The 24,898-nt window shown below is 48.0% G+C and overlaps 1 protein-coding gene across 1 annotated transcript in view; it reads left to right on the top strand.

Moving 5' to 3' along the window:
• Positions 1-204: 204 nt before the first annotated feature.
• OLFM2 (olfactomedin 2) overlaps positions 205-24,898 on the top strand; it is a 283,573-nt gene continuing 258,879 nt past the window's right edge. The window contains exon 1 of the mRNA XM_053300615.1: positions 205-545. Within this exon, the coding sequence (XP_053156590.1) occupies positions 489-545 (57 nt within the window). The 5' untranslated portion in view covers positions 205-488. The remainder of the gene's footprint in view (positions 546-24,898) is intronic.

The raw sequence follows: 24,898 nt of genomic DNA, 5'->3' as shown, positions 1-24,898 counted from the left end.
TCAGCTTGAGAGGACCAATGAGATGACGGCTCAGGAACCCCCCCTCCCCTCCTTTTTTGCCCTCCAAGGTGGGACCCCACCGTCCTCCCCTCCCTTCCTCGCCGGCTGGGAGAGGTGGCGCTGGGGCCGTGGGAGCGCAAGAGGCGCGCTGCCTGTCTGGCCCAGCGCTAGGCGGAGCCTGCCTTTGCCGGATCCTGCGCGCCCCCCCCCCCCCCCCCCAGCAGCAGCAGGCGCCGCGGCGGGCGGCCACCGCCTTTCCTTGCTTTTGCCCTGCTCGGTGGAGAGAAGCGGAGGCCAGTAGGCGCCGTCCGTTTGCCTGCCTGCCTATCCTTCCGCCTGGGGCGCGCTGGAGTCTGGCCGCAGCGGCGCCTTTTCCTTCTTGGCGCGGGGATGCGGAGGAGCCGCTGAGCGGGCGGGTGGCAGGCAGCGGGGAGCCGGCTGGCTGGAGCCCGCCGAGACTGGGCTGGGCTGGGCTCGGCGCCTGCACGATGCGCTTCCTCGTTGACCTGCTCCTGCTGTCGATCGCCGTCTCCCGGGCCGCTCAGGTAAGTGCCCGTCGCTCGCGCCCGAAGGGGCTCCGCTCCCCTGCCTTGCAGAGGAAGCTCCCTCCGCTGCTCCGGAGGCATGGGGCGGGGAGCGAAACCGGTGGGGGACAGCGGGACAGGAGTTGGCGCCTTCTGCCCAAGCCAGGACCATCGGGGTGAAGTCACCCCCTCTCCCTCTGAGGAAAGCGTGCCAGCTAGGGGTCAGGGGGGCGGAGTTTGGCATGGTTGTGTGTGGCGTGGAGGGGAGGGCTCGTGGTTTGACCAGATCGGAGTCGAGTTCGTCTACAAGCGCCAGCTTTAGTGCGCAACGCTGTCCGTTAGGTGTGCAGATACCCCCGCTGCCTCTCCCCTCCTTTCTCAGTCCACGCCCATCTCCACCTCTCTCAATGCTGGTCACTTTTCCTGCACCCCCACCCAGGATGCTGTGAGTTTCTGACTACTCTCTCTTTGGGGATCCAGCCACTCCTTTCATGTCTGGGGTCAGCTCTTGAGACACAGTGCTGTTCAGGCCTGTATTTCTCCCCCCAACCCCCCGCCCAAAGGGGCCCCACTCAGATCTGGGAGGGGTGTTGATAGGGGAGGCTCCAAGCTTTTTCTTATGCTTCGAAGCCAACAAGTTCTCGGATTATTAGTTAGTATGGTTTGCAAATAAAAATAAATCTTCCCCCAAAGTGGTCAGAACCATTCAGGCTGGCCCAAGACTTGCCTGTGTCTGAAGCAGGATGCCAAATTCCACCCTTGCTTGCCAGTGTGTGGCACCTGACTGCCCTCCTTTTCAGTGGCAGAGAGCACCTTCCTGCCCCCACCCTTCAGCCCAGGACCAAGGTGCAAGGAGCCCCTGGTGGCGCAGTGGTAAAACTGCCGCCCTGTAACCAGAAGGTTACAAGTTCGATCCTGACCAGGGGCTCAAGGTTGACTCAGCCTTCCATCCTTCCGAGGTCGGTAAAATGAGTACCCAGAATATTGGGGGCAATATGCTAAATCATTGTAAACCGCTTAGAGAGCTCCGGCTATAAAGCGGTATATAAATGTAAGTGCTATTGCTATTGCTATCTCTGTTGCTGCTTCTGCTCTTCCTTCTCTCACCACACTCCCCATATTATTCATAGACATGCAGGTGGAGATTCCCCTCCTGGATTGAGCCAGTTCTATTGAATTCAGTGGGGATTACTCCCAGGTAAATGGGCACAGGATTGCAGCCTTTGCTCCCCCCATCCTGGGAAAAGTCCCGTGGACACCCATGCCTATGTCTAATAAGGAAGAAGGGAACAGAGGAGAAGAGAGGGCAGGGCTAGAGTGTCTTCCGGGAGAAACTGCAACTCTCCCCTCCATTTCCCTCTTCCTTTTTAAATACTGGAGGTGTGGCAGGAGAAAGGGGAGTGGCAGAGGTGGGTGGCAGTGACCCTTGCTCTCCCATCTTTCTTTCTTTCTTTGCAGCAACTGCCTCAGCCAGCCTCATGGATGGGCTGGCCCTAGAACCAGGAGGGAGCTGTTTATCACACATGTTGAAAGAAAGAAAGAAATCACAAGAGTGGTTGGGTGCATCAATTCACAATGGTTGAGAAAGTCCATTCATGTTTACATCAGCATTCATGTATGCTGAATCTTAGAATGGGACAACTTCTGAGGTGAACTCCCATGCATGTAGGCAACTAGGGCACCTCTAGAGCACTGGTGTCAAAGTGTGCCCCAGAGAACAGTGGGTTCTTTGGAAGCTGATTGGCAAGAGGATCAGTGATAGCTTCCCTGCAAGATGCTTGCCCACCAATACTGATCTCTCTCTGCAGTAAACAGCTACAGGGGAATATTTGGGCTACTCTTTTGAGGCCGTCCTCTCAGCTCAGATGGGTCAATGGGGAGGCCAAACAAGCTTTGCCAGTGCTCTGTAGGAACTGGGCATGCCCCCTAAAACCTAGAGCATGCCCAAGTATATTTTGCAGCATACAAGGGTTCTCAAGGGTGATCAAACTACACATTAGGTTAAGCATGTCATTACTGTGCATTTTTTTTCTTAAACAGCGGTTGCTCATCCCCCAATTAGGATCAGAGCTATAGCAAGTAGGGCAGAGGGGATTTATCCAGTGTTCCCTCTAAGAGGAATTCCCAGAAGTTGTTGACTACAACTCCCACAATCCCCAGCCAAAGGCCATTGCAGCTGAGGATTTTGGGAGTTGTAGTGAACAACATTTGGGAATCCCTGTGAGAGGGGACACTGGATTTAACCCTTTGCTACTGCAAAGGATTAACCCTTTGCTCTGGCGATGGCAGCAAGCATGACGTCCCCTTAGCTAATCAGGGTCTGCCCTGGTTGCATATGAATGGGGGGCTACATGTGTGAGCAGGGTAAGATATCCCCCTTAGGGGATGGGGCCGCTCTGGGAAGAGCATCTAGGTTCCAAGTTCCCTCCCTGGCAGCACCTCCACGATGGGACTGAGAGAGATTCTTGCCTGCAGCCTTGGAGAAGCCGCTGCCAGTCTGTGAAGACAATACTGAGCTAGATGGACCAATGGTCTGACTCAGTATACGGCAGCTTCCTATGCTCTGGTCCCAGTCTGGAAGCTCCTCTAGCTGCTATTGCACCAGTGGCAGCTTCTCTCCTGAGGCAGTTGACAGCTGCGGGAGGATTTGGACTGGGACCAAAGCAGGACTCATGATCCGCTATACCAGTGATAGGTAACCTTGGCTTTTGAGCTAAAAATCCCATCATCCTCAGCTGCAATACATTGTGGCTGGGGGATGATGGGAGTTGTAGTTCAACAAGGAGTGAGCTGGTGAGCCAGAGTAGCCTATCCCAGTGCGATACATCATGTAGTTTGGCCCTGAGTTCCCACAAATGCTCCCACAAGACATTAGCCATCTGGCATTAACTCTGGTTGTGTATGGAGATGAGAATGTCCAGAAGGTGCTTTGGGGAAAGGTTTGTTTTAATGTGACTGATGCAGTGTCGAATTTGTAAGAGGAAGGTCAGCACGTGCTGACTGATCTGAAAACTCCTCTCCCCATTACCTAATGCATATATGTGGAGCCTGGTTGTGATTCTTCAGTGACTAAGGGAAATATCTCTCCCATGCTCAGGAGCATTCTTACAGCTTCATGTTCCAGAGCTGATACTGCGGCAAAGCCCAGGCGAATCCTGGTTCAAATTAGAAATGACTACATGACCCTGGTTGTGAATGCATGATCAGCATGTGCCCTGAGCTACTTAACATGTTTCAGAGTAAACTGCACTTAGACACAGGGAAGAGTTAACTTGCTCCATCTTTTAAAACAAGGCCACACCTAGGTCCAGATTGGAAGACAGGGCTGAATGGTTGATCAGCTGATGTTACTACAAGTATTTGGTTTGCCTCACTGTATCCTTGACTGCACTGAAGTTGGAAGTCTCTTGGGCTGGACATCTATGTTCCTGGTTGGCACTGGCTTTTTGACAGAGGACATTTTTAGATAGATACTTTATTTACGGCCAATGGCCAAAACAAAATAACAACACAAACAATAAACATTATTCCAGCATTCAACATTAACTTAATCATTAACTTTAGCATCAATCGATGAACTACGAATTCTAATTGCGATGTAACAAAATTTTGCTACAACATGAGAGATGCACAGTGCATTATCTTCAAGTAAAAGTTTCACCAGCGACAATTGATGTTGAAACCTAGAAAGAAGTGGCATTTTAAATTTTTTAGTTATCAAAATATATCTCATCAATGTAAATTTTTCAGGTGTGGTTAACCAAGTCCATATAAATAATACAAAAGCAACATTGCTATCAAATAATTCATAAAGCAAGGGTAAAGGAAGGGTTTATCTTTTAACTCAGCACTGGCTGAAGGATCAACCACATTAGCTTCATGCACCACGGGCTTGGCCGACATCTCTCATATATCTGTATCTGTATCTATCTCTATCTCTATATCTCCATCCCACCTTTCCATCTATCTGCATTTGAGGCAGCTCACAAAAGTTCAGTTAAAAACTCCAAGCAATCAAAGCATCATAAAAACAAATGGAGAGAGCAAGGAACCAAAATAAAAAGTCAAGGCAAAAGAATGAAGGCAGCCATGCTTTCCTGCCAGAAGTTAGAAGCCAACTTAAACAGAGGCACATGTTCAAAAAGCAGCAAAGACAACATCATTTGGGTGAGTTGGATCTCCTAAGGCTGGGGGTTCTGTGGCCTGGGTGCCACCACTGAAGAGTCCCTCACCCGTCATCAGCTGCACCTTAGCCAGAGGCAGAACACACAAGTAAAGAGCAGGAGGTTCATATAGGGAGTGGTTCTTTAATACTTTGGGCCTAAGCCATGTAGGACTTCGAAAGTAATAACCAGCTGCTTGAGTTGAGCCCAGAAACAAATCGGCAGCCCCTGCAGTTGGAGCAACATTGGTGTTATACGGGAGGATCAATTCCCAGGTGCCCTAATCCCGAGGTGCCAACTCACCATGAAACCTGGGGACTGAAGCATAGTGCCTAAGCCATGTGAACAATGGACGTGATCAGGAGGAGGAATCAGCTCACAAGGCAAGGAGCAGGTTGCTTCCTCATCCTCCCAGTTGCCTTTCTGAGCCAGATGGACATGTCTCGCAGGAGGAGTGAGCAAGCCTGGGGCAAGCAAAACAGGGACAAGCAAGGTGGGAGAGCCTGTCCCCATGGAGTGGAGGGCATTGCTGGGGCGAGTGCTGAATCTGCCCCCACTATGGAGCTGGAGGCTTTGCTGGTGGCAAGTGGTGAGTTTGCCCCCAACCTTGGAACAGAGGATATTTTGACTCCTAAATCTTTGAACTGGCTTCTAGAGCCAAAAACAGCTTGTCAAGGCCTATTATATGGTTCCATCGACCGGCCCCCCTTAGCAGCTTTGCTGCCCTGTATCTGTAACCAGCTGAAGGTTCCAAGCACTCAAGGGCAGCCCATGTAGTGTGTGTTATAGTAGTTCAGTCTCAAGGTGACTAAAGCATGTGTTGCCAGGACCAGGCCTGTCTTTTATTATTTATTTTTTATTTGATTTTATTTGATTTTATTTGTATACTGCCCTTCCAAAATGGCTCAGGGCGGTTTTCAAGGAATGGGTGCAGTTAGTGGTGCCAGCCACATCGTGTCAAAGGTACCCCTGGCTACAGTGACCACCTGGAGATCCAGGTTTAGCTGTGGGATAAGAAGCACCTCCAGATTGCAAACCTACTTTTTCGGAGGCATCCACCACTGGTTGAAACCCAGGAGCACCTCTTGTCTTATCTACACAACACACTTTATCTTCTTCAGAAGGCTAAGTTTATTAGCCCACATCCAGATTGTTCATTGCCTCTAGGCACAGGACCGCTTCAGCATCCCTGGAATTTGATAGAAAAGATATCTAGAGCTGAATATAATCAGGATACTGAAGGCATTGAGCTCCAAATCTCTGAATGAAATCTCCAAATCACCCTAGCAGTTTCATGCAGGTATTAAATAGGTGGGGGACAAGACTGAATCCTGCCTGCCAGATCCCACATGCCAATGGCCATGGACCCAAACAGCAGTCTGCTACTACCACCCTCTGAGATGTGTCTCCCCAACAAGTCTGGAACCAAGTGGCCCAGTCCCCATCACCAAGAGATGGTCAAGAAGGATGTTGTGGTCAATGGTACTGATCACTGCCAAGAAGTCCAGCTTATCAAATAGGCACACACTCCTCCAGTTCCTGTTGACTCCACCCACTGAGTTGCTTGGCTTTACCACTGGCTCAGCCAACATTCGCTGCACCCAGTGGCTGACATTCATCACAGCTTTAGGAGCATAGAGCAGGAGCTCGGCCCTCGCAAGAAGTGGGTAGACTACCTGTGCTCAAGGCTTGCCTCGCAGTGCAGCATGCAGGGAGGGAAATGTGATTTTAGTTTCTCTCCCCTCCACACGAAAACCCTGTTCACTGGTAGTTATATGCCCCTGAGGGGTGCACAGCTAAAAATGTTCCTGTATCTGGCTTTCCCCCAATTAGTCCAGCATGCTTTGCTTTCTAGAGCTCCACATTGGTGCATCTCCAAAAGAAAGATGCTTCCATCCTTTGCAGCTGCATTCAGCAGGTGGCAGATGGAATGTGTCCAAGCTCTGGCAAGCAGAAGGTCAAAACTGGGCACGTGTTCCTAATCTTAGCTTTAAAAGACTGGGTATTTTAGACATGGATTCTGGCTGTGGTGATGCAACGTGGATAAAGTCAAGCTGCGTCGTCTTGATCTCTCTGCTGGATTTCTGACGATGGGAACAATGTGGGATTGGAGTGAAGGGCATAAGGAGACTGGAATGTGGAAGACTCCTGCAGAGCTAGTAGGGAGGAGAAGAAATGGTGATGTATTTATAGCAAGGATTATGTCCTACCAAGCATGGCTTCATAAAGCCCTCAGCTTAGGCCAAACCAGTGGAAGCCTTGGAAGCCTCAAGCCCCAGCAGTCACCGGGAACTGCAGGAGAAGAGGCAGGCAGCTGCAGCTTGCACAGTTCAGTTAAGATGCCCAAGGCTGAAGCAGCAGGTCATCAGGTAAGGATGTCAAGCACATGCCAGGAACCCAAAACAACTGAGCCGGTGCCTTCAAGTCTTCTCGACATTCACTGGCACTGGAGGCTGGGAAGGGAAACAGGAAACAGGAAGTGGGGGGGCATCGGAGGAAATCATTCCCCGTCCCACAGCCTCCAGACATAAGAGAAAGCAAGCTCAGGCTCAAGGGGTGGAGTGAGGCACAGCAGGGCAGGACACACAGGTGTGGTGGGACTCAAACTTGCCTCTTGTAGGAGAATATTCTGGAAGAAGCCTTTACAGTTTAGGAGCAAGATACAGCTAGCCGTTAGCAAGAACAGCTGGTAAGATGTGAGCTTAATTGACTCTGCACAAATATCATAGGCACTGGCCTAGAGCAGGCCTGCTCAACTTTCGCCCTCCTGCAGATGTTGGCCTACAATTCCCATAATCCCTGGCTATTGGCCACTGTGGCTGGGGATTATGGGAGTTGTAGTCCAAAAACAGCTGGGGGGGGCAAAGTTGAGCAGGCCTGGCCTAGATTATAGGGCCAGTGATGAGACCTAAAGTCTGGCATTCCCTTTGGGAACGGATATCTCCCTGGCAGCAGGCAAGTTTCTGAGGCCATAAAAACCTCTCCCCCTCACAGCAAGGCAGAGCAAAGCAGGACAAAAGGAGGAGGAAGTATGTGGCTCTGTGCAGGAGGTGGGCAGTCAGACAAATACAGTGGCGCATCCTGGTGGCTGACTTCAATGAGCTCCTCAGAAGGAGGAACTGAAGGATGCTGTGGGAGTTGTGTAGCAGGGAGTAGAACAGGGTTGGTTCCACAGAGCCACCGGACTCCTGGCTCAAAAGGATTGAGACCAGAGGTTCCGGCTTGCTGCCTTGGAGTCTTGCAGCTCTCTCCTTTGACCAGCTATTTTGGTGGAGTTAATAGGGAATGGATGCCTGGTCTCCCGAGTCACCTGGTTTGAGCTCTCTGGCACTTGATGCTCAGACCTGGTTCATGCATGCAAGTACATCTCTCGATGTCTGAACACTCAGTGACAGCTGTTCATATGAGCTGATTCCATTGAAAAGCATTGTGTCTGCATAACATGGCCCATTCACACGTGCAACTTATCACATGATAAACATGTATGTGTGAACCAGATCTTTGCTGGAGTGCAGTGCTGGAGTTCAGCTGCTCTCTTAGTAACTTTCCCCACTTATTTGCTGGTGTATGCAACTTACACAGGATTATACATGCCTCTTGTTTTTAACTTGTCAAATTTTACACCCACTTCCAAGTTCTTCTAAAATTATTATTCTGTATTTCGTTTTGGAAATATAGGGAACATAGGAAGCTACATCTAGCTTAGCATTATCTACACTGACTGGCAGTGGCTGTCGAAGATTTCAAGCAGGAGACTTTTCCAGCCCTATCTGGAGATGCCAGGGAGTGAACCTGGGACCTTGGGCATGACACGGAGCCATGGCCCCATCCCCATAGTTCCAGCAGGTGCTAAATGCTGTTCCTTATTGAAGTCACTCAGTCCCCTGTTAGAGGGACTTGCACAGGTTAAGCTGGATGAGGAAAAGGCTTCTTTGGGATGACGGAAGAGGGGGCTGTTGCTCCCTAGCTGTGAACTAACTAAAGGTGTGTGCATGACTAGTTGTATCAGAATGTGGAAGGGGATGTACAGGTGGATCCAATGAAAGCAACACAACATTTATATATGTATTGGGCTGGTTCTCACAATAGTTTCTTTGTGGGTTAAGTGGATAATCTTGGATTCCCATGGTGCACAAACTTCCAATTTCTGGCTGTGAGAAATTGGGGGAAAATTGGCGATGTGTGCCTGGAAGCATGCCAGAGCTTTAATCTAGTATTTCAACTAAGGATGTCGCTCTAGAGTCAATGCGGGTTTGGTGGATTGCCAGCCACACATCACTGATTTTTCCCGGTTTCTCACAACTGGAAGTTGGGAGCATATGCGCCGCAGGAATCTCAAGTTAAATAGTTGTAATGGTGTTCATTTTAAAGTGTTGCATTGCAAGGAAGTGAGTTGGATATGATTCTACGTGAAATGTATCTAAACCAGTTCAAAGAGCCTGAACAGATGGCTGGACCACTTTTAAAAGTTTGTGGGGCTGTTCACATGACTGTGCCAACATGCACGGTGGGGCGGGCAGGGGGCAGGCAGGGTTCGACCTACTTTCCCCCAGACGACCGCTCGCAGCCCTGAAGCCACATGCTCACACAACCAGCACTGTCGGGAGCAGCGTGGATGAATCCGGAGATCCCACATTGCACTGTGTGACATGCGTGACGCATTGGGGGGGATTCCCCCAAGAGACAAGTGCTTCAGGCTCCTGTCTCTGTGTGCAGCTGGGCTGGAAGCAGCCTGGCTCGCACATGAGCAGGTGGCCCAGGTTAAGAGAACACTCGCTCCTTTTAACCTTGGCTAGCAGCTGGGCTAAAAAGCTGGGCTAGGCAGCACTGGCCCGCTGGGATCAGCCCTGACCTCAGCAGTTCTCAAATGCAGCCTAATCCAGGGTGGGTGTCCCTAGCCTGGGTGAGGATGTGTGTGAGAACAGCCTCGATATCTGAGTGAATCAGAGAGTTAAATCCTTATAATTGTGTTCGTTTTAACAAGCTGCATACAAGGAAGTTAGTTTGATATCATTCTACATGAAATGTATCTAAACCAGCTCAAAGATCCTGAACAGATTGCTGAACCACTTAAAGTTTGCTATGGGGCCACTCCTGATGAACCCGAACTCGAATTGAATGCAAATTGTTCATGGTTTGGCTCCCTGCTGACTTTGCCTATGTCCTGATTCTGTCCTCAAATGATTCTCTTCCAGCCTGTCTAACTGTTCTTTCAGTCTTTCCATGGGGAAAGTGCTTTCCCCTCTTCTGTCTCTCTGCTGGGGTACCTGGGGGCTCTGTTCTTGGTTCTCTGCTGTTCTCTTTCTGCACCCTTTCTCTCAGGGGCCTCATCAAATCCCATGACTTTCAGTGATCTAGACATCGACAGTACCCAGCTCTAGCTCTCTACCCCAGAACTTTCTCCCTCCATTATTGCCTTTTAAACTGCCTGCCTGGCATTTCGGCTTGGATGTTTCATTGTTGTCTCAATCTCAATATCTCCAAGACTGAACGGCTCGTGTTTTCTCCTGCACCCTCCTCTCTCCTTATCCATTGACAATGTTACTATCTACCCTGCTGAGCCAGGATGGAGCCTCTTGATTCCTCTGTTCCCCACAATCAGTCTTATCATCAGATCATGTCACTACTCCCTTTACAGTGCTGTAAGAATATGCCCCTTTGGCAAAAACTGTAGCTCACACTCGGTCATCTCTTGCCTTGACTACTGCAATATTATCCTGTCTGCTCTTCTGCTGTCCCATCTTAGTCCCTTCACCTGCATCCAGCACTCTGCTGGACCAAACTCATTCAGTTCTCCCCTCATTCTGACCACATCACATCCCTCCTTAAATCCCTACGTTGGCTTCCGGTTTAGTCCCAGATCTGGTGCAGACTCCATGTCCTTACCTTCCATGGTTTTGCCTCTCCCTCCCTCTTATATCCCATCACACTCCTGCCTGTGACCTTCCTACCTCCAGCTGCACCATCTTCAACCATCCAAAGGACCTTCTCTCTCGAACAATTTTGCCCTCTCTCCCTTGCTGTTCATTAGTTTGGAACTACCTCCTGGAACACTTGTGTGATGCCTCTTCTTCTTTCAATTCCCTTCTTAAAACCCACCCTTTTTTGAAGCTTTTTTCAAAACATCTTAGTCCCCATTTCTACTATAACTAAGCTTAAGTACATGTAACTATGTGTAATGGAAGCAATCACATATGCTTCTCCTGCTTCGCTCTACCTCCCATAATAAATAGTCTCCCATAATAAATAAAGATAAAGTGTGTCGTCAAGTCGGTGTTGACTCCTGGCAACCGCAGAGCCCTGTGGTTGTCTTTGGTAGAATACAGGAGGGGTTTACCTTTGCCATCTCCCATGCAGTATGAGATGATGCCTTTCAGCACCTTCCTGTACCACTGCTGCCCAATATAGGTGTTTCTCATAGTCTGGGAAACAACAACGGGCCATGTTTCAAACCGGCAACCTCATGCTTGCTAGTCAAGTCATTTCTCCACTGTGCCATTAGGTGGGCTTGCCCCCATAATAAATAGTATCCCATAATAAATAGTCTTAACTGTGGGCAAAGCATTGGCTTCGTTTTCCCTCAATGATGTTATCACATAGCCAGATCTGATTAGCTATATGGTATCGTATTCCCCCTGTGTTCCCTGGCTGGCTAGGATCACTGGAGAAGAAGATGCCTCACCTAAAAGCCAGGTGGTGGGCACTAGAATAGCATCAGATGTGAAAAACACAGTTAATGGTTGAAAACAGCAGTGAAAAGGCATCCAGTTGGGAGGATTTCAAAGGGGTTATGCCCCCCCATCACTTTACCTACCACTCAAATTGTTCATCAAAGAAAATTCAGCACTGCTTTAAGTGAAACCCAGCTCTAATCCTCTCTTTTGCGTGTTGTAGAAGAGTCAGAGAAGCACAGAGCTGGTCTCTCAGATTCAGCACAAAATGAGACCTCTCCACTTTACATTCTCTGTGATTTTTTAAGAGCTCTGGATTTTTTAAGGGCTCTGGACAGGGCGGGGAGTAGTCTCCTCTGGCAAGCTGATGCCCATATTTGTGCATATTTGTCCCCTGCTAACTGAGCAAAGAAGCACCTTTTCAAAGTGGTGATTCTCTTGATTTTGCAGGAGGAGAGCAACGGGCCCTATCCATCCCCAGCTCAGCATCCCCCAGTGGCTGTTGCTGGTGTCTATCATATGTTTCTCTCTTTCTTTCTTTCTTTCTTTCTTTCTTTCTTTCTTTCTTTCTTTCTTTCTTTCTTTCTTTCTTTCTTTCCAGATTGTGAGCCCTTTGGGGACAGGGAGCCATTTTATTCATTTATATCTGTGTAAACCACTTTGGAAACTTTCATTGAAAAGCAGTATATAAATATTTGTTGTATTGCATCTTTGTTCTTAATCCTATACATCTGGCTGGCTATGATCATTTCAAGGGCCCAGTCCCATGTCATGCTATTTCCACATGGGAAGCACTTCTTTGTTGGGGAAAAACCATGTGTGGGGATTGTTAGTGTATGAGGATATTGTTGTGTGTGCATTTTTCTCCACATGGACATACAACAATACATATATAATAATTTTGTATGAACCTCTACACACAATGTTCATAATTTGTCCTATACAAAGTAATTTTTGTGTAGGAAAAATATAATGTCTGAAGTGGTCCTCAGTGGTAAGAGAAACACAATCCTCACATAACAATATATACTTGTTCTATCCACCTCTCATGATATACCATTCATGACCACCTAGACACTGAGGCTGTTCACATGACCAGAGATCCCGGAGTAGGAGAGGATCAAACCAGGGATACCTGGTTGTCTAGGAAACTGGGAGCTCTCCTGGCCCAGCTGTGCTGAACTGTGCAAATCTGGATAGTCCAGATTCGCTACTCAGGCCAAAGGCAAGTCTGTCCTACCTTCTTCTGTGGCTGTTTGTGTGTGCAGTCTGCAATAAATGTTGCGGAAGCTCCAGCATACCCTGCACAAGCACGCAGGGCATGCTGGCGAGACCCCCGAAGCCAGGAGGCGGCTTTTCACTTCCCCTCCGGGGGTCTCCTCGTGAGTAGCCGCGGTGTGGAGCCATGCCGCGGCTACTCACAATAACAAAATTGCGCTTGCTCCGCAAACCTGGTTTTAACGGAGGGGTATTTAGGCGGGTTAACTTGCCTGCGAGCCCGGTGGCTCCCACGATCATCCAAAGTCAGGCTAGGCTCCCCTAGCCCGATTTTGGCTGATCGTGGGAATAGCCCCTTTGTGTGCTTTGAGCTAGGAAGTAGGGTGTCCTCTTCTGATCACTGAGGAGAGCTATGTGAAATCAAGCCCAAGAACCCAAGTCCCATGTTAAGCAAGCACACATTCTGAAATGAGAATTCATAATATTGTTAACCTGTTCTGCTCCAAAGGTTGGGCAACATGTTGCAAAATTCCTAGCTGGAATTAGAATAAAACATATGCATTGAAGTCTCTCTTTTGCACATGATTGTATCCTGGCTGACAATATCCTGCCCAAATAAATAGGCTTTGTCAGAGAGTGGTGTGGGATACCATGCCTTAATTCGCATTGTGCAGTCCATTGAAAGCAAGTGTTGCTTTGGTTTATGCATTTCAGTTCTAATTAGCACATCAAATGCTTGGGAGACAATAGTGGGTTAAATACCAAGAGGATATTGAGACTGATCAAGTGACTCACAAAGCCAGTCAATCCATGGTTTCTCTTTCTTGTGGAAAAAAATCATTAGCGTTTGGAATTGTGTTTCCCAGGCCTGTTTTTGAAAGGCCTTGCACAGGTTTGCTTTGATTGGCTGGGAGAGGAGGGTTAGCGTGGAGCACTGAGAGAAGATTTCACCAGGGTGGAGAAGGCTGTTAAGCTGTTGTTGTTCTTAATCATTGTTCCCCTTGAATGCAGTTGTATAAACTGTTTGGCCACAGAGTGAGAACTGCTTCACTTTTCTAAGGCAAAAAAGCATATTTTTTTTAGAGAGAGCCAGCGTGGTGTAGTGGTTAGGACCAGCATGGACTAGGACCGGGAAGACCCGAATTCAAATCCCCATTCAGCCATGATACTAACTGGGTGACTCTGGGCCAGTCACTTCTCTCTCAGCCTAACCTACTTCACAGGGTTGTTGTGAAAGAGAAACTCAAGTATGTAGTACACCGCTCTGGGCTCCTTTGAGGAAGAGCGGGATATAAATGTAATAATAAATAATAATATGCCATTTCAAGTGTACACCTCCAAATGGGAAAAGTGAGAGCTGTGATTAACTGCAGCATTCTGTTATGTCTACACTCGGCATCACACCCCAGTTTGCCTCTGTGTAATGTGCGAAATGGCCCCAACTACAGGTGCATCTGTGACTCTGAGCTGTTTGTAAGGACCAGTTACCCGAAGGTAAGAATTACCTGTTCACTCACTTTATCAGGGTGAGCCGACCCTTTGAGAAGCTTGGGTAGCTGTCCAGGGTGCTGACCAATGTTCTCTGTAACAGGAATGCCCAGATGTTGTTGATTACATCTCTCAGCATCCCCAGCCAAAGGCCATTGCAGCTGGGGATGCTGGGAGTTGTAGTCAATAACATCTGGGAATATCTGTTATAGGGAACACTTGTGTGGATCCCTCTTCTCCTTTGTTTTCCAACTTGTCCCAAACACTTTTGTTTGTAAAGTGATAATCAGTGGGACTGTCACCAGAGTTCCCTGTAACAGGGATTCCCAGATGTTATTGACTACAACTCCCAAAATCTCTAGCCAAAGGCCATTGCAGCTGGGGATTCTGGGAGTTGTAGCCAACAACACCCCTGTTATATGGAACACTGACTGTCACCCAATTAAAGAAATCTTAATTAATCCATTAATCTGCATAAATCTGATTATGAGAAAATAATAGTTTTAAAGCAAAAGGTATCTTTCCTTTGTTTTTAGCTTATGCATACACGTGACATAGTGGGCGTCACTGCAGAAGACGCATTCCTCTCCGGTTTGTGAGGGAAAGGGAGAATGTTTCAACTTCGGCTCTCCTGCAGATGTTGGACTACAACACTCATCATCCCTGACTATTGGCCACAATGGCTGGAGATGATAGGATTTGTAGTCCAAAACCAGCTGGAGGGCTGAAGTTGTGCAGCCCTGAACTAATCCCATATCTGTGTATTTGGCAGCAAATCCTACTGTTTGCACTGGGGCGTAGCCTCAGCGAAGTGTGTTTAGGACTGCTGCCTAAATTTTGCAGCCCTGGTAATTCGGCTGGCACTATTACTGGAGAGATGTCACGTATTAAAGCCATTCATCCAACCTAATAGTGTAGGGTTGGGAGGGTGGGAGTGAAGGCAGAATTGCACCTACCTCCCCCCCAGATGATCCTCCTCTTGTTTTTGGCTGTGCTGCTCAAACACCCACATGAATCATGCTGCTGGGAGCAGTGTGGCCATCTGGAGGCCGGGGAAATGAGGCCGGGTTGAAGCCTGGCCTCCAGAAATCCCACAATGCACAGCATGAGTGCAGTGCGTTGAGGGATTTCTCTGCTGCCAGGCACTCTAGCTGCCCGGCTCTGTGGCTCAGCCACATGACCGGGGACTGAGGTGGAATGGTGTTCTTGCATCCTTCTACCTCAGTAAAAGCCTGAGTAAAAAACTTGGGCTACCTGGTGGGGTGGTTCTGGGATTGGAACCAATCCCAACATTCTACACAAGCAGCCCTTCCTGGGTAGGACTGTGCAAGCACAGGTAGGGCTGCCTGTGTGAACAGCCTCACAATGTTTTTAGGTGTGTGTGTGGGGGGGGGTTTAATGCAAATTGTTCCTGTGACAAACAAGTTCTTGAAAGCAGATGGATCATATAAAAGCATTCATCAGAGAGCTGGGTCTGTGTGCAGCTCCCTGTTGAGTGTATGCCTGGTGGCAATCCTGGACTTCTTGCTGTGTAGTATAGCCATTGGACATGTGCCACTTCTGATTAAATTTAGACTCCACTGATTAATCAAGAAAAGTGTTAGCTGACCAATCTATCAACTTTAAATTCAACCTTTCAGGTCACATAAACACACTGACTCAAAGCTGTGTTTTTTTTTACATGTGTGTGTAATATATGTGCTCCCTCCCCACCATCCCCTGCCGCCTGCGATTATATCTCTGTAGGACAGACATCATCCTGTGTGAAGCAGCCCTTCATTTGTCTGCCTTGCTGTGATGCAACTTTGCAATGTTATGCTGCCTAACTCTAGGTTTTAATGGTGCCCTTGTTCTTGGAAGCCAACTGGAGTGTTTGTGTGTGTGAGAGAGTGAGTGTGCAGCGGGCAGCTGCTGTTATTCACAATTTGCCAAACAACTCTTCATTAGACAGCTTGGCTTCTTGAATATTCACCAGGGGCAGCCCTTGCTTTTTACACGTTGGCTTTCCCTACTGAATATTCATGAGGCAGCCAAGAGCTTTGCTGCGGTTGCTGTGGCTGCTTAGAAATGGTCCATGAGCTTTTGGCAAAGGGGACTTCTTCATACCTGGTGGTGGCTTTTGCATCTGCCCTTGGGCTCCCTTTGGCGCAGTGTTGTAAATGGGCCACATGAAACCAAGCGATGGAGCAGCACTCTCCTCAAGAGGGAACTGGGTTCTGTCTTCCTCATTTCTCCCTCACCTTTGTTTCTCCAGAGCATTTTCACCTGTTTGCCTTGGTTTGCATTTGAATGAGTGTGACTACATGTGAGCGTTCTAAGCAGTGCTCCCTCTAACAGGGATTTCCAGATGTTTTTCACTACAACTCCCAGCATCGCTAGCTGCAATGGCCTTTGGCTGGGGATTCTGGGAGTTGGAGTGAACAACATCTGGGAAGTCCTGTTAGAGGGGACATTGGCTCTAAGATATCCCCCTTAGGAGATAGGGCTGTAGCTCAGTGGAAGAGCATTCACTCCCTTGACATCTCCAGACAGGGCTGGGAGAGACTTCTGCCTGAAACCCTGGAGAGCTCTTGCCAGTCAGTCTAGAGTAGACAGTACCAAGCTGGGTGGACCAATGGCCTGACTTGGTATCAGGCAGCTTCCTATGTCCCTGTATTCTTTATTGTCGTGTTTATGTACAGCGCCTCTCAGCAGCACCATGCACTGAAAGTTAGTGGGAGACTAGGGGTTGAAAGGTGGAATAGGAACAAAGAACTTAGATTTAAAGTTTTTTAAAGTGTCTCAAAGTAGCATTTCCGAAGTGAAATATGATATAGAAAATCTCACTGCCCAGAGATTTACATACCAGGAGGTATAAAAATATGATAATAAATAAATAAATCTAGATTTTAAAATAAAAATTAGATGCCAGACAATCGGTGACTGCCCTCTGTCATCAGGACACTGCCATATATATGCGAAAGGTGTTCTACGTCACTAAACTGTGATGAATGTAACCAGTGAAGCCATTGTATTCTTCCTTTCTGAGGTGAACCTCTTGCTTTTACAGTGAAGAATCTCGATCGTGGTGGATCGGTACTGCCTACCATGCAAATTGTGTGCTGTATTGCTCTGCATCCAATGTATAAGCTGCTTATGGATAGCTTAAGCCATTGAGTTTCAAAATCTGAGTTGTGACCCAGCAGTTGGCTGTGGATATTAGGCCCTAGGTCTCTTGCCAACTACAATTTGTATGATCTCTTAAAATATCATTCACAACGTCTTAAAAGTAACATTGCAGTCATTTAGATATAGGACTAATGGCTTGTTTCCTATAAGACCGCTAAATTGAAGCTTAGGCACTCTGTGCATAGTAACAGCTTTGAATGTAGTCAATCAACTAATGAGAATGTTTTCCTCGTCACCGCTGTGCAGCCATGAGCTGTGTGATATGCAGTCAATAAGCCCTAGTATGTATATTGCCCTGCTGTGATTTTATGAAAACTTATATGAGAATAGGCCTTTTTGAAGGGCAGTATACAAATTGAATGAATGAATGAACCAATGAACAAACAAACTGTTCTTTTGGGTTGTGGGGATAAGTGGTTGCCTTTAACCAGGTTGTGAGAAAAGAAGTTTAAAGATGAGGCTTCAGCACTGGCAGGGCTGTGGGTATATTTTATGATTCTATTTCTATGCAGGCATAAGCTCTCTCTACGTATATGGGATTGGATGTCTCACCTCTGCACGTAGTTCACCCTTTCCACCTTGGTTATGGTGGAGTTCATGTGCAGAGGGAAATGCTGTATCTGTGATGGCGGGCTCTTCTGTGATCACTTCTGTGATCACAGGAGCACCCACTCTCATGGTTATGGTGTTTCTCGCTGCAGACCAACAAGACCTTGACCATGAGTGGCAAGGTGGAGGGGGTGAGTGAAGGGTTGACGCGAGACTGCCGACTCACTTTCGGTGCTTGTTTGTTGAGAGCTTTTCTAAAAAAAAACCCCTGAGTAGGGCTATTATAGAATTTAACACTGGTTCACAATTTGGCATGTTGAGAATATCTGTTTTCATTGACAAAAACAAGAAGTTTCTTGTGCTTGTGGTTGAGAAGGAAAGCGTGACTGTGTGTGTGTGTGTGCAGCGGCTGGTAAGAGCTCAGAAGCCGGGAAGGGATACTTAGTAGGGTTTTCAGTAGGGCCTGAATTGCTCTTTGCACCGTATGTGCCGTAGAAGCAGATCTGTAAATAAAACAGATATATGCAAATCCTCTTGACTTATAGGCTTTGTACAGGTTGCAGAATGCAGACTGTTCACTTTGTCTTGGCATGGAATTGGTGCAGAATCTTAAATGATTTTAAAAGGGAAGATTTGTTCTACTGCAGATATATGGTGTGATATCCCAGGGGTGAGCAAGATAGCATTGCAAAGGCCTTAGCTGGGCCATTCTTGGGGTTGTTATATGGTTAGTAGTTAAATAGCAAATTAAGGGTACAAACCTGCTACAGGCCTGAGTGGATAAGATGGATTGGGAGGAAACATATTAACATAGCTTCAAGTTATGCAATGATGCTAGTGGACTTTTCAAACAATGAATGTCTTTGAGGGTAGCAAGTGTTCAGAGGGGCATTCAGCTAGGGGTCTTCGAACTGAGGGTTTTACTGCTCTTCTGATATATAGAGGAGGAAATAAAAGGAGGTCTTTTCCTGCCTGGAACTTTGCACTGCAGCACAGAAAACTGGAGATTCCAGGAATAATCATCCTAATAATGAGTCAAGCCATTGGTTCATATAGAGTGGTCCCTCTACTTACGAAATTAATCCTTTCCGAATGCACATTTGTAAGTCGAAAAGTTCGTAAGTCGAAAAGCGGTTTCCCATAGGAATTCATTGGGAACGGATTAATGCGTTCCGGAGCCTAGAAAAAAGACCCAGACCCCTAGTAAGGCTTGCAAACTGCACAGAAACATTTCTTTTCAAGAATAAACAGGCAGTAAACAGGCAGGCAAGTCAAGGAAACCGCATGTAAAATTCGTAAGTCGAGGAAACCCCATCTAAAAATTTGTAAGTTGAAAAAACCGCATCTAAAACCGGATCTAAAACTGCCGTTTGTAACTCGAAAAATACTTATGTCGAGTAGTTCGTAAGTCGAGGGACCACTGTAGGTCAGTATTGTCTATACCAGGGATTCTCAACGTTGGGTCCCCAGATGTTATTGGACTTCAACTCCCATAATCCCCAGCCTCAGTGGCCTTTGGTTGGGGATTATGGGACTTGAAGTCCAATAACATCTGGGGACCCAGTGTTGAGAATCCCTGGTCTACACCATCAGGCAGCAATTTTTGAGGGTTTCCCCCCAGCTCTGGCTGGAGATACAAGAGGTTGAATCTGGGATCTTCCACATGCAAAGCAGATGCTGTGCCACTGAGTTACAGCCCCATCTCCAATATAAGTGATTTCACCCATGTTGTGAGTCTCTCGGGAGGGGGGCTTCTCTGGTGGGGGGCCCTCCTGGGACTTTAGATATCAGAGCAGTGGTGGCTGGTGGGCACTAGGGATAGAGGGGCAAAGAAGAGCCCATTCGGCAAGGCCTGCCTCCCCCAACCCACCGTGCTGTCCTTCATGCTGTTGGGGGAAAAGCTCGCTGACATGGACGAAAGAAGGGAGGGAGGCAGAAAAGCAGGGGCAAAAAGAATAAATCAGAAATGGGGAAGCAGAGGCAGAAAAGCAGGGGCAAAAAGAATAAATCAGAAATGGGGAAGAAGAAAGCAGGGCAAAGGGAAGAAACCAGAAAGTGAGGAGGCAGCAGGAACCAGAAAGTGTGTGTGTGGGGGGGAGCAGAAAGCGGGCGGCAGAAGGCAAAAGGGGGAGAGGAAGCAGAAGCAGAAGGCAGGGGCCAAAAGGCAATAGGCAGAAAGCAGAGAGCAAAAAAAAAAAAAAAGATGGGCAGGGGAAAAGGAGAACTCAAGGGGGAGAAAGCCAGGACTTGCATCCCCCCCAAACAAAAACAAGTTACCAGAGAAACTCAGGCTTACCAGTCTGATTCCTAGGGGGCGCTGGCCTGGCATTGACCAGGAACTAAAAACATGGGTAGAAAATATGCATCCTGGTGGCTTCAGGGTCTGTATTTTCAGGAACTATATTTCAGGTGGCTTTGGGGGCTTCAGGAACTGTTTCTTAGTTCCTGGAGTGGTCAGTGCCTGGCCGGCGTCCCCTAGGAATCAGACTGGCTGATACAGCTTGATTTGCAGGCTGTTCCAGCCAATAAGACCAAGGAAGGAAGCAACAGGCAAGGAGGAGGGGCTGGTGGAAGCTCCGTGCTTTGGAGGGTTTGCTGGCTGCCTGTTCTGGGAAGTTTGAGTTTCTCTGGTAGCTTCTTTGTTTTTGTTTGTTTGTTGTGGACCGGGTGGGGGGACAGCCCCTCCTGCCCTTACCGATGCATCAGAGGCAGCTCTTCTTGTGCATTGGGACGGCCAGGAGACATGGGAATCTAGGCTGCTGCTTTTTTCTCTAATACTACATCCCTGTTCTTTGTGAATTCTTGATAAACAGCCTTACTAGCCTGCTTCAGTAGTTAAAGGAAAGGGATGCTGTGCCTGCACATAGCATCCCAAAAGTGTGCCCCCCAGCCTTGCCCTGGTACACATGGGCTCAGAAACCTCACCCCTACACTGAACACATTTGCAGCATTTGTCAGAAGAGCCAAATGTTTTATTTATTGATGGATGGATGGATGGATGGATGGATTGATTTGATTGATTGATTGATTTGATTTGTATACCGCCCCTCCAAAATGGCTCAGGGCGGTTTACAATTAAAACACACCACTAAACTGGTAAAGAGCTAAAACAAATTAAAAAACAACAACATAACAATTAACAATTTAAAAACATTTTAAAACAACAATTAAACAATTACAATGATTAAAAACCCTGAAGAGACCCTTTAAACACGAAGAGACCCTTTCCATAATCAGATGGCTGCCAGGGTCCTCCATTCAAGCAAGGGGAATTGGGGGACCCTGAGCCAGCACACCCACCGCATCTCAAGGACATGGCCCTGCCTTCCGTCTTTTACACAAAGGAGTCCCTCGGACACCTGCCAGCCCAAGGAGAGGTCCTCCTGCACCACTGGAGCCAGTGCTTGCAAAATCAGGCAAAGCCTCTTCAAATGACAGAGCCTTCCCCAGGGAAGGGGCGGGGCCAGTCCTCTCGTCCTGGGCAGCAACCCTAAAAACTGGCAGTGAGCTCCAAGCATCTGCTGGAGCGGCATCCCTCTTCCTGCATTCAGGGGCAGATTAAGCTTTTTGCTGCCCACAGGCAATCAAAGATTTGCTACCCCTCTCTGTCCAGAAGGAAAGGGGGTGGAAGAGAAGCTTTGTGGAGAGGAAGGAGACGGCCCATAGGCTATGGGCGGCAAAAAGCTTAATCTGCCCCTGCCTGACATCAATTATTATTATTATTATTATTATTATTACATTTATATCCCGCTCTTCCTCCAAGGAGCCCAGAGCGGTTTACTACATACTTGTATTTCTCTTTCACAACAACCCTGTGAAGTAGGTTAGGCTGAGAGAGAAGTGACTGGCCCAGAGTCACCCAGCTAGTTTCATGGCTGAATGGGGATTTGAACTCGGGTCTCCCCGGTCCTAGTCCAGCACTCTAACCACCACACCACACTGGCTCAAGGCTTGCAAGAGCCTTCTAAACAGCCATGTGAAGGGCTGGCCATGCAAGTGATGAGCTGCCAGCCTGGATGAAGGAGTGACCCCCATCACGGCAAGGAAGAGGAGGGAGGACCCCCTCCCCCACACACAAACATAGCTTTTGCAATGCTGCTTCCCCCCACCTCTTCTCCGTCTCGCCCCATCCTCTCTTCTTCCTCCTATTGCCTCTCTTCTTCACTCACTCACTTTTGTCCTTTCCCATTCGCGCTCTCCTCCTTCCTTCTACCCTTCCTCCTTCTCCCCCCATTCCCCTTTTACCCTTCTCCCTTTACCCTTCTCCATCCACTCTTCTGGGTCTTCTGAGCCTTGCACCTCCCTGCTTATTCTCTCCATTCGCTAGCTGGCTTTTGAGCCTCGGCATCCTTCTCTTTGGAGGCTTCATCACAGGCACTCCCTCCCTCAAAACTTGCCTGCTGTGCAATTTCCACCCACCCGCCTTCCTGTGGAGCTCTGGGGACTCCCCTCCAGCCAAAAGCACTTGTGGGGAAAGCCAGCCCTTCCCTCTGTTTAGAACATGCACACCCAGTCTGGCCCTGGAGACTTGGGATCTCCTTTCTAGTCCTCGTGGGAACATTCACCAGAAATCCAGGGTGGGGAGAGGGGTGTGAACTTGCTACATGTCTTTAGAGCGCCTCATTCTAAATCTGTGGGAAGCTTCTGCCCCACATATGATGATGGTGTTCAAATGAAAACTGGAAGTGAAGGCTGTGTGCTGGACACTTTTCATCCGTGGATCTTAGGGTGTGCACCTTTCGGTTTCTGGAGAGAAGAGGTTAGCAAGGAGCTGTAGGGAGCAAAGCCGAAAGGTGCAACCTTTCAGGGTGATGAGTGGGGAAAAGCAGAGGCAGGGATCCTACTGTTTGAGTGTAGGGAGTTGGAGAAAGTCCCTTGCAGAACTGCAGGCATTCTCTTGCAGTCCGAGAAGATTGGGAAAAGGGGTGGTGAAGAGTGGGGCGGGGGAGGGATATTCTTTCAGAAGGTCAAAAATTTGCCGCTCCTCAAAATTTGCCACCATAGGTGAGTGCCTGCTTTGCCTATGTGTTAACCCACCCCTGACCGTGTTGTGCTCAACTGTCTTGTTCTCCTGTTCGGAGCTATCATGGGAACATAGGTAGCTGCCTTCTATCGAGTCAGACCATTGGCCCATCTAGCTCAGAATTGTCTCCACTGCCTGGCAGTGGCTCTCCAAGGTTTCAGGCGGGAGTCTTTCCCAGCCCTACCTGGAGATGCCAGGGATTGAACCTGGACCCTTCTACTACTGAGCTACAGATGCACTGAGCTGCAGCCCCATCCGTTAAGGGGAATATATTACAGCAGACAGTGCTCACAGGTAGTCATCCATCCAAATGAAAACCAAGGAAAACCCTGCATAGCAGAGGGTGCTGTTCATGCTCACTACTGCAAATCTGTGTCCCTGAGGGTTGTGCATCCTTTGGGGAGATATTCTTGGGGTGACACATGACACTCCTCTGCCCCAAGCAGGGCTCCAGTATTTTATTCTATCTATCTATCTATCTATCTATCTATCTATCTATCTATCTATCTATCTATCTATCTATCTATCTATCTATCTATCTCATTCATTCAATTTCTATAATGCCTTTCCAAAATGGCTCAGGCAGTATGTTCTCCTTTCGAAGCTCTTGGCTCTTTATACTGCCATTTCTCCCTGGGAGTTGTCCTGTGCCTCTCTCAAAACCCCTTAACAACATCCCAATCCCTGCCTCAGAAGAGGCCGTGACTCAGCCATTGACCTCCCAGTAACCCAAAAAGAAGACACATATGCGCAAGGGAGAGCTTCCTTAGCGGCTCTGGGGGACTTGCAGTTTGGGGCATGCAAGAGGAGGGAGCAAATTTTCATGATTAGCTCTGGCTCTGGAGTATCCGGTGACACCTGAACATGTGTCCCTGAGGGTTTTGCAGCCCTTGGGGAGACATTCTTGAGGTGACATATGGCAGTCCTCAAGTCGGAAAGAATCTTCAAAATTTGCTCCCCACTCTTGCATGGCTGCCAGGGTGATAGTGGGGAAGCTTTCCCTCACACCAGCCTGCCTTCTTCCTCTTATGCTACTAGAGAGCTTCTCTGAATGTCAGCCATTGATCTCTGCTCTGAACAAGATAGTATACTGACTTGACTGGGTTGCTGCATGCTTAGCAAAGTTCAACTACAGCCTGAACTTCTTGTAGAAGTTTCATAGAAAGAAGTCATTGCCCTCATTTTCAGCTTGAAAGTTTTTACATGAACAACTTTAAATGAAACACCCCACCCCCTGTCCCAGTTTTGTGTGTGTTTTTTTTAATGGCAGAGGGTATTCAAGCCTTTCTGTGCCCTTCTTTATATAGCTTCCATTTTTAAAAAGTGTATTGTTTTAAGATTCACCACACTGAAAGTTAAAGTACACTGTGTCACATTAACTCCACCCTCTCCTGTTTCACTGTGTAATTAGTAGCTGTATGTTCCCTTTTCTTGGTGGAGGAAGAATTATGTGGGTGGACTTGAATTTTCTATGGGGATTTGATAGCTCTCCGGATTGTAACATTCCTAATTATCAGAAGTATTCCGTTCCATCCTTCATTGGTCCAGTAAACGCTCTGTTGCTCTCCTCCAAAAGGGAGGAGAGCTGGTCTTGTGGTAGCAAGCATGGTTTGTCCCCTTAGCTAAGCAGGGTCTGCCCTGGTTACATATGAATGGGAAACTAGAAGTGTGAGCACGGTAAGAGATTCCCCTCAGGGGATGGAGCCGCTCTGGGAAGAGCAGAAGGTATAAAAGTTCCCTCCCTGGCTTCTCCAAGATAGGGCTGAGAAAGATTCCTGCCTGCAACCTTGGAGAAGCCGCTGCCAGTCTGTGTAGACAATACTGAGCTAGATGGATCAGTGGTCTGACGCAGTATATGGCAGCTTCCTATGTTCCTAGGAATGGACTGAAATCCCATCACTGGCTCTTCAGGAACAAGTCCACACCCCTCTGGGATGTTGCTGTCCATGAATAGTTAAGGGAGCATGGAAGTGCTGAATTTGGAAATACCAGGTTTGGAGAATCCATTTTGGTGGCCCTGTGTAGAAGGCCAGGTGCAATGTCCTGGACTACAAAATGGGGCCCACCATATCTCAGAGGACCTAGCTATTCTCT

The sequence above is a fragment of the Hemicordylus capensis genome, chromosome 2 (genome assembly GCF_027244095.1).
Source record: "Hemicordylus capensis ecotype Gifberg chromosome 2, rHemCap1.1.pri, whole genome shotgun sequence".
Taxonomy (NCBI): Eukaryota; Metazoa; Chordata; class Lepidosauria; order Squamata; family Cordylidae; genus Hemicordylus; species Hemicordylus capensis.
Note: the sequence above shows the minus strand (reverse complement) of the source record. Positions and strands in the feature narration are given on the sequence as shown.